Genomic DNA, 12,193 nt, shown 5'->3' on the forward strand with positions numbered 1-12,193 from the left:
TCACTCCAAACTTAAACAGAGAATCTTTGTTTATATGGCGGCATGGAGAAGTGTCAGACCAAAATGATTTGAACAGAACAACTACTTATTAAATGCTATTTTGTAAATAAAGCAAATACTTTTACATTTTTAGATGGATTACATCATTAGAAATTATGGTTTATTGAATTTTAGTATGTGGTAATTAATTAAAAAAATACTACTTCAAACTTTAAAAAGACATTAAAAACAATGGTGAATTCTAAGCATCTAGCTTAATAAAAACTTTGACACTGGCCAAGGCCAAGGACGCAGAACACCATAAGAGATGCATAATCAATCAAAACACAATTTTCATCTCACATCCATGTGTGCAATATCTCAATAGCAAAGGACTGCCTGAATGAAACATTTAGATGGATTTATTTTAAATGTCATTCGCACAAATTTTACAAGCCAATAATACATTTGGTCCTTTGTGTGGACTTTCCTTGCCCTAGATGTCCACACTGGATGTATATTTTTAGTGGCTGAGATGCTACACCTCAGCTCAAGAGTAGTGGGAACAAAATGTGATGAAGGAAAACAAATATTTCAGAAAAATACGAGTTATTGATACAGTAATCATAATATTCTTCAAAAGAATCATAATTACATCCATTCCGTTGCCCTTAAATGTAAAGTAACATCTAATTTTCAGTATCATGCTTTTCACACATTAGGTCCTCTTGTAATTCATAAGTCATTCACTGTAACAAAGATATTAAACTGACAATAGTATGCATGATAGCATTTCTGTATTGTAGAGTTAGAAGTGAGGCAATAAAGCTGCCTTTTGCTGCTATGCATTCTTTTTCTTTTTTTATTACATATTAAATGGCCGCTGTCACCATTAATATACTCTAGAAGAAAAAAAAAAAACATTTGGTGCAGTATGACACCAAAGTGAAGCTGAAAAGAGGCAAAGTTAGCTTCTAGTATCAGTAACATCTGAGCTGATTTTATGCTCTGGAAATGTTACACTTATATGTGCAATATATTATGGGATGTCAGCACAGACATATTTAAATTAGTTAAGAGGTTCTCTTATAAATCCCACAGTCTCCAATGTACTGTACATTAACGAAAGCATAAGGAAAACAGAAGACTGCCGTGAAATGTATTACTCTGCCACTCACAGCTATGATAAAGATCTGTCAGAAGCTTTAAAATCAATTCATTTTTATTGCTGTTACATAACTTCAAGCTTTTTTTTTTTAACAAAAAAAAAAGAATCTGTGAGCTTTGGTCAAATGAGACTGAATTGTATCTTTTTATGTTTTGAGGCACAAGTGGTCTTTACAGGAAGAAGGGCAGAGAGAGAAAGAGAAAACATGTAGTAAATGTTTCAGGTTGGGAGTCGAACCCAAGACAGCTGTGGTGAGGAGAATTTTACAACAAACACTGTTGGTTTAGATTAAAAGAAAACACACCAGGAGAATGTGTGTTCTCATGTCCTCTGTTCAGTGTGAGAGAGGATCCATAGTGATATGGGCTTGTGTCCAAACTATGTGTGACTACATGACATCATGAGGATTCTTCCTGGAAACATAATCTGGATTGTCAATGGGTTTGCCAGCAGCATAACGATGCAAACCTAATAGTCAAATACATAGAAACAGTTCACCAGACACAAACCAATCGAACTTCATTGCCATCCCAGCCCAGCCTGCAGACCTAAGTCCTAGAGATAGAGAAACATTTTATGGGGAGCAGAAAAGAAAAATGGATGAAGGAAGAGTAAGGACTATTTAGAGAGATTGCTCAAATAATAATGATCAAACATCGCTCTTTCTCTATGTTCCAATCCAGTGAAAAGTTAATGTCATGTTGACAAAAGATTTTTTGGAAGTCCTGCTAATGCATTAAGGCTGATTTCACATTTTAATTGTAAAAAGAAGAAAATGTAACTGGTTAAGAAGAACTGACTTACTGAATATTGCCTCATCTGAAGAAGAGTTTGCTGAATAAGTTCAAAGCCCACGCCAGGTGATTGCTGAAAGCTCAGTGAGGAGGAGGAAGACAGGACCGCGGTGGAGGAGGGCATGGAGGCTGCCAAAGCTACCTCCACCCACTCCAGCAGGAATTTCAGGGAGCCTCTCTGCATGGCCAGGCCAAGCAACAGCTCCAGAGCCAGCCTCCGACCAGTCGGGTCTGCCCCGCTGCTCCCGCTGCTCACCGACGTCTTCTTCAGAAAGTCAGCCACCTGTCCAAGGCAGTCCAAACCCACCGATGGGATCTTACTTTCATTAGCTAGAGAAAGCGGTGGCAGAGAAGCCAGGACAGACGAAGCGGTGGCGAGCACATCATTGCAAAGCACAGACTCTGGGTGCACAGAGGCCGCGTACCTCCAGTTCTGCTGCAGCAATGAGAAAAGCAGACTCAGACCCGTCCTTACACCCATTTCTATCAGAACGTCTGTGCCGGACTTGATTTTAGAAACTCCACCAGGCAGACGAGGTTCTGAGGCCAGCTCAATCGGCCCGCTCTCTGCCCCGCTGTCGGTGGACTGCGAGGGCAGCTGCAGGCGAAACTTGTCATGATATTTGCTGTGAAGTGCGTAGTAGATCCTCTGCAGAACTACCAGTCTTTGGTGGAGGCCCAGGGTGTAGGAGGTTTGCGTCAGCATGCGGTGAGCCAGCCATCGCTGACTGTGAAGCAGTGATGAGAGGTATTCTTCTTTCTCGGCTGATGTGTTGGATTCACACTCAAAGTCGGGAAGTCTTGGGCTGGCCAGTTCTTGTACAGGCTGAGCCAGAGTCACCACTTCCTTGTTGTAAAGGAGCTTATTGTAGAGAACGGCTGCCCCGTGCCTCCTGGCTGTCTGCACGCTGTCTTCTGCAGCCCAGGAACTGTTGAAATGCTCCTGCCACTTCAGCAACACATGAGTTTGACAAGGCACCATCTTTGTACATTATCTAAACTGTATTTCACTCCTGAAAAACAGAAAGAGTAGAAGAGTTACAATGGATGCAATTTTATTTTGACACCTACCGCTCCCTTACACCTTCATCACTTTACAAGCATTTCTTACTAATTGGTCACTTTATTATGTTGTTCTCTCCCAATTACATTCAGTGTGAAGGTGAAAAGCTTTGTCTTTGGAGCTGGCACCTCTTCACACAGCAGTCTACATCCAGGTTAATAATACAAGCCCAGTGGGTATCAGTGAAATAGGTCAGCCTCCTCCTAATGAGGAGACTTACAAGACACAAAGGGAAGTAGAATAGCAAGACTTTCTTTGCCATAAAGTCACTGATTAATGATTTTTTTTTTGTTCTGAGCACCAAAGTTAATAATCCAAGCCAGCAGTTAAAAATATATATATACTTTGTTGACAGATATTTAATTCTTGAGTTGTTTTTATTGATAAATTTAGTTGATTAATAACGTTAGATGAAAAATCCGGGTATATTTAAAACAAAGTGGAGGTGACTAACCGAGGTTTTGATCCAGATTATAATCTGATTTATCATTTTCTTTCAAGTAACTATAAAACTATAGATTATCTGACTGCTCTTTATCGTCATTTTGTTAAAGTTACAGTCCCTTTATTTATATACAATGCTATAATAATGAAGCAGTGTTGTCATTCAAGTGATAGTGAGTGGGGGCTCATCTACTTTCACATTGTACAGCACGAATCACACCCTCCCACTTCCAATGCTCCTGCTGTCTCACAACAGCAAAAATAGACTTGATTTTCACTTCAATAATTGTATTTCTAGTGCTGCTTGTTTAATATTTACTCCAGTACACAGAGACTGAATTATTTGATGTTGCCCAAACAAAAAACACTGACTTGAATAAGTTATTATGATGCCAAAGTATAAATCCTGAAATTAAAACCTACAACAAAACATGAAATGCGCTAAATCGCAAAATATTACCAAGTGTGTGATTATAGTCTGAAAATCTCATGTCTCTTGCCGAGCCAAAGGCTTGGGGGGGCTATACGGTTTCCACCCAGTCCAAAAATAACAGCAAGCTTAGATATAGCAATAGACTCACCAGTGAAGCAACCAAAGCAAGAAAGCTCCAGAAATGTGAAGTAGCAGATATGGGGCTAATTGCAATTCCCTCTTTTATCCCTCCCCCTCCCCCAAATAAAACATTTAGTTTCTCATTTGTTCTGGAAAATGTCCTTTTGTGATTACTGACTATAATGACGTCTGGAAATAATGCACTCTTCCAGGACCATTATGAATTCAGCTTCATATATCTTTTCAGCAAGAACAGCATCCATATTTGAGCTGAAGAAAAACAACAAGAGGGCATGACACCACCACCATCATCTTCAATCTGCCTGTTTTCCAATTGGTTTTCCACAAATTACTATTTTAAAACATTTTCTGGTCTCATGTCCCCCAGTGTCATTTCTTTGTCTCAACCATGGCTTTGTTTTTGTCCCTGTCCCATACAGGCTGTGGAATGCATGACTAATCACTGTGCTGTCAATTTGGTTTTTTACCTGGTTCTGGGTGTCTGCAGCTCCTCTACAGTTTGCTAACTAGCAGGCAGAGAAGTCAAAACCAGTGCACGGCACACTTTTCCAGACTATTCTTTGTATTGAATTTGAAGTGTCATTTACTGACTTTTCATAATTATGCACCACTTTGTGTTATTCTATCATGGGGAGAGAAATGTGAGACCTTGTGGAGGCTTATCTTAAATCTCTAGTGTAACCAAAAACCCAGAAGAGACATAACTTAAAAATGGAATAGCATCTCATTTCACTTCATTCATAGGTTACCAGATACTTCTGGTTTACCTCAATCACCTAACCACCTACATTTGACATATAAAGGTAAATGCTAAGATCAGCTGGAAGAGGATGCTGACTTATCAGTTTAAGCTGCTGTTTCCAGGACGACCGGATCCACAGCAGGTACACTCTGGCTGCCAGTCAGAAGCCAGCTACAGATATTATCAAATTGTTTATCCATCATCGCCACAGACTCATATTTGAAGAGTTGCTGGGAGAGTGGTGCCTATCCGCAGCGATCACAGGTCGGGATGTGGGGTGCATCCTGAACGGGTCACCAGGGGAAACACAAGACAAACAACCAAGCACACACACTGATAACTAAAGGTAATTAGGGAGAAACGTTGGATTGTGGGAGGAAGTCAGAAAACCTGGTGAGAACACACACATTCATAGGGAGATCATGCATTAACCCTGGCCAGTATTTGACCTCAAGATCTTCTTGCTGCAGCGCAAAAGTTCATAACCAGGCAGCTACATGTCAATAAAAATATTAATAATAATAATAAGTTTTTGAGGTACAGAGGACAACTGTATTCATAATGGCCAAATGAAAGGTTAATAAGAGTCGAGCAAATAGGCACAAACGAGCAGCCTGGAGGATAATTTAATTATTGAAACATAACGGCATTATCCTCCTGCGCTTCAGGTTTCAATCTTTCTGTACATTTATATTACTAGTGTTTTTGCCAAGATATCAGTCTTGACATCCCTTTTCCTGGCTCGGTGCCTGGCGGTTGCAGCAACATAAACACTGAATTGCTCAATGGGAATTTGAACAGCGGACACCGCCGTGTCATTCAGCTGGTGTAACACTATTCTGCATCTGCGGTGACAGCTGAGCTAACGCTGCTGGCTGGCTGGCTGCACTGCAGTTGCCTGCTAGGTCTGCTTCACGTTAAAAGACCGACAGACCGAGCCCCACCTCCGCTTCTTTTCTGACAGCTCCCAGCAGAAACACCTCGCTGTGTAACAGTGAAGCTCGGTCTGCGTCTATTTTACCTGGCTGTGATAGAATGAAAGAGGGCCGCAGGCGTGTCGGTTACCTTCACGGCGAGCTTCCGAGGGTGTTTGCTTTGCGTTACCCGTCCCGTCCCAGTGAGGTCTCCCTCGGACGCAAATATCATGTCAGCCTTCCCCTGCGTTTCCCTGCTTCTTCTGCGGAGCATTATATACTGATGCAAGGGGGCGGTGGGCTGCCACTTTAGCGCCACGGCGCGTCTCGGAGTGATGGCTCACAAATGTATTTGGTTGGTTTAAAATTGTATTTCTAACACTGACAAAAAACCCCAAAACGACACAGTCCATTCACAAAATAGAAACAAAACAAGTAATCTGCTGAAGTATATTCTTCTCATCCGACATCTGTTGATGTAGAAGAAATTATGCTGCCAGAATTTTTAACTTTGTCCCCTAAGATTAGTTTATCTCAGGCAAAATGCATTTTGCCCTTTGTGGCTCTAGAAGCGCTTGACAATGCAAGGCTAACTTTGCATCATGCAAAATCCTGCAGGCTTTTCATGGCAAAGCTTTAATCTGACAGAAAATGACTGTTGCTGCATGCATTGTTTGGGCTTCAATCAATGGAGACCTTTTCGCATTTTCTTCTATTGTTGGCATTAAACTACATTCTTGTTGGAAAAAATTGCACAAGTCTAACTTTAATTAAAGACAAATGTTTGCTCTCTAAGAAAAACATGAAGTTTAGACTGAAGTTTTGCCAGGGAAAAGTTAAACACCAGAACTTCCATAATAATATCCCTTATATATAGAGAAGTCTAAGATTGAAATGTTTTGATAACAAAGCTGAGGACATGAATTACATGGGGCAATAATTTGATTATCACCAAAGATCACAAGATAGCAGCTGATGACCATAGAAAGTAAACAATTAAAAAAAGCAGAGCAATATAAGAAACAGAAGCTGCACCTTACCTGCAATCTGTAAAATCCTTTGCATTGTCTACTTAGAGAGAAAAGTGGAGAATTTGGTCTAATTGTCATTGTCGTCATATCAACTTTTGTCACCATGGTGACCCAAAAACACATTCTGGTATATGGCAGGAGCAAGATTCTGAGCGCCCCAAATAAGGCATTGAATTCAGTAATGAATTAGTAAAGGTTTATTAGTTTCCCCTTGCAGCCACACATGATTTGCTATTTAGCTTCACTGCTGAGGTTCTATCAGAAGCATCACAGAAGAGAACCGACCAGAGTCTGTCAGATAAATGTCACTGTTGAATGAGAGTTAGTTGGTGGTAATGTTGTGTAAACAAGTCACAGGGTTTCCCCCCCAGTGTATTAATAGCCTGCCGGTCACCAGGTTAAGCATTATTTATTTATTTTAAGTTTTTTTTTTAACAATTGTCTTTTTTTAAGACTTTATAGTCAGAGTTTAGGTATTAATCTTCCAGTCTTCCAATAATACCTAACTATCAAGTGATATTTTCAAATTTCCTGTCAACTATAAACATTTTTTAACTCAAAAACATGAGGAACTGCTGCATGAAACTCCAAGCACCGGGATTAGCATGTTTTCTGGGGGAAACCCTGAATTCATGTCACATTTAGGCACACACTATTAAGTGAAACAGGTTAATAATTTCTTTTTAAATATGTTTATTGATCATTTTTAGATTTTTTTTCCCTCCTTCACATCACAGAGAACTGCACCCCGATGGACCAGCTGTTACTACTTTGAAGAATGAAGGAGATATTGTCATGGTTCATTCAAAAAATTCAAAAATATTTTATTGATCCCAAAGGGAAATTAAATGTCGTTGCAATTCATGTTAATTAAAATTCTTAAAAGAGTTCTTGTAGATAGTGATGGCTGTTGGCTGGAAAGATACAAATACAGTCTGCTTTCTTCTTTCTTATAGACAGTTTTGCTGTTGCATCTTTTTGGTGCAACATAAATCATGCTGTAATTAAATGATTTTGTTTTTCAGATATTATAAAAAGATGACTGACTACGTTGAATATTCACTGCCATCAGTGAATATTTAATATTTACCCTCACTGCTTGTTGTTCACAGAATTTATTTAAAATGTAAACATGGCCCTCATGACCTTTGCTTCCTATCAATTATTTATAAGAAACTTGTGTGGACAGGGGAACAACTCCACATCCTCCTGGATGCTGCCATCTGACGCTGAGGTGTTCCGTCACTGAGACAAAAACAAACCAAAGATAACTCATGACATCAGGTCCTGCCAACTTCAGTTCCTGGATGGAGGTTCCCAGTTGATCCCACTTCCAAGCCGGATTTCTAAAAAAAGGCTGCTGGGCAAAGAAAAAAAGAAAAAAGAAAGAAACACCGGAATGAGGAAATTGGCCATCGGCAAAACAAAGTTGATCACTGCTGATAACCGTACAACCTGATGAACCGCGGGTCAGTCAACCCGAATCGTTCAGGCGAGATCACGGCTGCTCCTCTCTCATCTTCCCCACATGCTCTATCCAGCCACCCCGCGTCCAGTGATGTCCCTCCTGCTCCTCACGGTGCTCTCCTCACTCCTGCTGCATGATGCTGAGGCGTGGAGCGCCGGCGTGAAGTATGCGGTGAACTGCCCGGACAGATGCAGAGGGGATCGCTGCGGCGACCCGCGGGGCTGTACGCGGACCGTCCTGGACGACTGCGGCTGCTGCCAGGTCTGCGCGGCCGGCAGAAACGAGCACTGTTACCGCACGGTGTCGGGGATGCACGGCGTCAAGTGCGGACCGGGGCTGTTCTGCGAGTTCTACAAGGATGAGGACGATTATGGAGACGAATACGGGATGTGCAAAGGTGTGACCTGAAATCTTAGTCGTTTTTTTTGAGTACTGCATCTTATGCTCAAAATCCTGATTCTTTTATGGTTTTACAACCTTTTAACGCTCTGGTCAGCAATTGTCCATAGTCCCATAGTCGATAAATAAGCCATATCTCCAGACCTAATTTGATTATCCATAGTAAAATGTTGCATTTATATGCACTATCGTTTCTCCACTCAAATATATCTTTTTTAATTTGGGCTTTTGTGACAAACTAGTGTTTTCCTTTGCAGACTGCCCATATGGGACGTATGGGGTTGAGTGCCGCCAGACCTGCGGCTGCAAAGGAGGCATTTGTGACAGGGAAACTGGAGCTTGTCTTACCCTCACATTCTTCGCCAAAATTGCCAGCAAGCTCAAAACTGGACCACAAACAGGTGAGTTTGTGCTTTAAGACAAATCGCTCTCAAATGACATTACATCACATTAGATCTCAGTATATCTGAAAAGAGGATGACAAAGTAAACTCTCACTTGTTTTCTCAGGGTCTGAAGTGGGATCAGTACAAGCGGTTGCACAGAGCACAGACAGATCCACTGCTCCAAAAAGACTGAACCCTCGCTGACAAAAAGAGAAACAACCCTTCAAATGTTCAGTTCACATGTAGCATTAATTTATGAATAAACCAAAATGTATGTTTTAACTAAAAACTTTTTGACCAGCATTTGAACGCTTGTTAGATTTTTTTTTCATCTGTTCTATACATATGGAGTGTTATCTCTGCTCTTTAATTATTGCTTTTATTTTATTTTATTTGTTCCATTATAAGGTTTGGTAAAGCCTGTTGTAATATTAAATTAAATCAAAATGCACATTACAGTTCCTTATATTTCATACTGGCTTGAAGTCGTCAGAATGAATATAAAACATTTACAAAGCCAAATTTTATGACACCAATAAAATGTACAGAATTGTTAAAGCAGGCTGTTATACTATAACTAACAACTTGATAGTGGAAATGTCCCAACATTTCCAGGATTACTAGATTTCCATGTTGCAGATGTAACATTAAGGTCAAAAACAATATGCCTCCAAATCAGAAAAGCTAAACATGACCTTAGATGAAGTATAAAGTCCATAAAAGCAAAATTGTTAGAAATTTTTACAGGAGTTTTACATGACTTATTTTGTAGAATTAAAACTCTCTTCAGAGATTTAAATTAAAAAGAGAAAAATGCATTCTAAATGTTCACATTATGTTGTTAATTTTTTCCTATCATTATTTTAATAACTTTTTAAATGTTGATACATACTGACAACATTTCTTAGTAATGTTAGTAATGTTAGTAATGTCATTGGTTAGAAGTAGGTGAAATAAGTGCTACTTCATCCAACAACGTTTTGGTTACTTTTGGTTTATAACTAATCTGATGACTTGGTTGTTTCTTCAACAAATGACTGAAATAAATATAAATGAAGGAAAGTTTGATTCCTCTTGGCCTTTGTGTTTTCTGGTGATCTTTTATATTGTATATTGTTTCTCATTAAATGTAACTTGTAGCAACATTTTTGTTCATTTAACACTTATTTCCATGACTGTCCTGTTTTTATAGGAAACAAAACACATCAAATATAGCAATAAAAACGTATAACTGACTTTTGTCACTTTTGTCAATTGAAGTCTTATGTGTATGTATATTGCTGAAGCTTCTGGAGTTTGCATGAACAAGTGTCTCACGTTCATGTAAACTTTTAGTTGAACATCTTCAAACATTCTTTTAGTATTTCTGAGTTTTCCTGTGCCAAACTTTAGTTTTGAACTCAGATATAGTTGAAGAAATGTCACGGGAAAATAATATGTCTGCAGAGGAACTGTAAAGATCTGCTTCACAGACAAATAAATAATAGAAGCTTTGGTGTTTAACAAGCTGTGCAAAAGATGGCAAAGAAGGGTACACCTTGAGGAAGAAGAGATTTTTTTTTTCAAATTCTCATGCCATGATACTGAAGCTGGGGATTTTTTTTTTTTTTACACATTCTTGACTTTGAAATAGTGAGGTGGCCTTACATCCAAAAAGGTAGAAAATCAAATAAATCGGTGTTCCCAAGCAAGCAAAATGTCTCACTGATGTAAAAGTCTGTAAAAAGTGCTGAAATACAAAGACATTATGAAAGAAGTGTTATGAACTTTTACTTAATCTGGAAAAAGACAAATTTCTAACAAACCTATTTATTCATACAGCATGTTGCCAATATTATGAATTATTAAATAAAATATTTAACAAGCCTTTCATAGATTTAATACTGTAAACGTTGTCACTTTATAATATGCTGAGGCTTCTCCACTAATATAAAGTGCAGCATTGTTAAAGTACTTCAAATTCAAAAAAGTAATTCCAATAAGTAATAACTGACAAATTTTCACAGTAATTCTCCCTTAGCTATAAATAACTCCTATTAACCTCACCTCTCACCCTTTCTGGTAGGAAAATATTTTCCCGTATTCAGGCTGTTTATTTCCTGTGCTTCCTGACACCTGTGAAAATGGTCCTTCTTCCTGTTGTTGTTGTGTCTGCCTAGGAATTTAAAGCAAGTTTTGTTTTTTCAAAGTGACACTGCAAGAGCTTGGAATTTATCAGTGATGTATGACTGCTATGGCTCAGTCGACTGTTTGAGCGTTAGCTCTTTTTATTGTTATTGCCGAACTGAGAGCTGACATCTCAACATCAAGTGAGCAGATTGCTTCCAAGAGAAAGCGTTGACATATTAACATTTATGAGATGAGCAAAGTTATATGTAAATTCATGATAAAAAGAAAAAGCATTCATTTGACATGACCCAATGTGAAAAGTTGAGATGCAATGTTCTTAAAAAAATAGGAAGTAAAGACTTTTCCTATCTTTATGTCAATCATAAAAATTTGGTATTTGCTAACCTAATTTTAAGGAATTGTGTGCAAACTGATAATCTGAATTTTACATTTAAAAACATATAGTAATACCATTTCTAAAGGATTCAAGTGGAAAAAGGAACTGACAAACTAAGAGGAGGAGAGTTAAAAAGAATAATAAAATACATCGAAAATGTACACATTGAAACAGATTGTCATTTATTACAAATACACACCCTATATTGCTTTTTTTTGTTTGTTTTATTGGGGAGTCAAAACGGGTCTTTAAGGTCATCAAGCACGTTTTGATTTCAGTGAATTAAAATGGAATGAAGTTATTTAAACCAACCTGCCAGAATTTTAATTTAGGAATTTTCTTTGGTTGACCACAATGTTTGGAAAGTTGAGTTCAGTTTCACTAGTCACACCCATGTCTGATTGATTATGGAATAGCTATTGTTTAATACCTGTCAATGTGAAGAAGGCTAAACTCTCAAAAATGTCAAGCCCTGATCTGAAAAAACAAACAAAAAAACTCAAAAGCAAAAGAAAATCAAAGCTATTGACATTTCACAGCCTGGGAAGGATACAATGACATTTTCATGACTTTGGATCTTCAAGTACAGTGATAGCCAGGATTCACCGGGGAACAACGTTGAACCCTTCCAACCACAATAACTCCAGGAGAGCATCATTCAGGGGCCATAAAAAGACAAGAACATTTAAACCACTTCAAAACTCACAAACCTAATTATTCATTATT

At 38.6% G+C, this 12,193-nt stretch overlaps 2 protein-coding genes across 8 annotated transcripts in view; one reads left to right on the top strand and one right to left on the bottom strand.

Annotated features, from left to right (window-relative positions):
* The window catches only part of LOC102218858 (probable E3 ubiquitin-protein ligase HERC1), a 44,448-nt gene extending 38,521 nt beyond the window's left edge, over positions 1 to 5,927 (bottom strand). For 6 of the 7 annotated variants that reach the window (XM_023338878.1, XM_023338880.1, XM_023338881.1 and 3 more), the window contains exons 1-2: positions 5,830 to 5,927; positions 1,952 to 2,954 (exon numbers count right to left, since the gene is read on the bottom strand). In XM_023338878.1, coding sequence (XP_023194646.1) covers positions 1,952 to 2,923 — 972 coding nt within the window. In that variant the 5' untranslated portion in view covers positions 2,924 to 2,954; positions 5,830 to 5,927. Of the gene's footprint in view, positions 1 to 1,951; positions 2,955 to 5,785 lie in introns of all 7 variants that reach the window. The other variant, XM_023338877.1, reaches the window with a different exon arrangement.
* Positions 5,928 to 7,875: 1,948 nt separating this feature from the next.
* On the top strand, positions 7,876 to 10,196 carry esm1 (endothelial cell specific molecule 1). The gene is made up of 3 exons (XM_005798693.3): positions 7,876 to 8,574; positions 8,834 to 8,977; positions 9,086 to 10,196. Exons 1-3 carry the CDS (start codon positions 8,238 to 8,240, stop codon positions 9,163 to 9,165), a joined length of 561 nt encoding a protein of 186 aa, XP_005798750.2. The 5' UTR covers positions 7,876 to 8,237; the 3' UTR covers positions 9,166 to 10,196.
* Positions 10,197 to 12,193: the final 1,997 nt, after the last annotated feature.

The sequence above is a fragment of the Xiphophorus maculatus genome, chromosome 8 (assembly GCF_002775205.1).
Source record: "Xiphophorus maculatus strain JP 163 A chromosome 8, X_maculatus-5.0-male, whole genome shotgun sequence".
Classification (NCBI taxonomy): domain Eukaryota; kingdom Metazoa; phylum Chordata; class Actinopteri; order Cyprinodontiformes; family Poeciliidae; genus Xiphophorus; species Xiphophorus maculatus.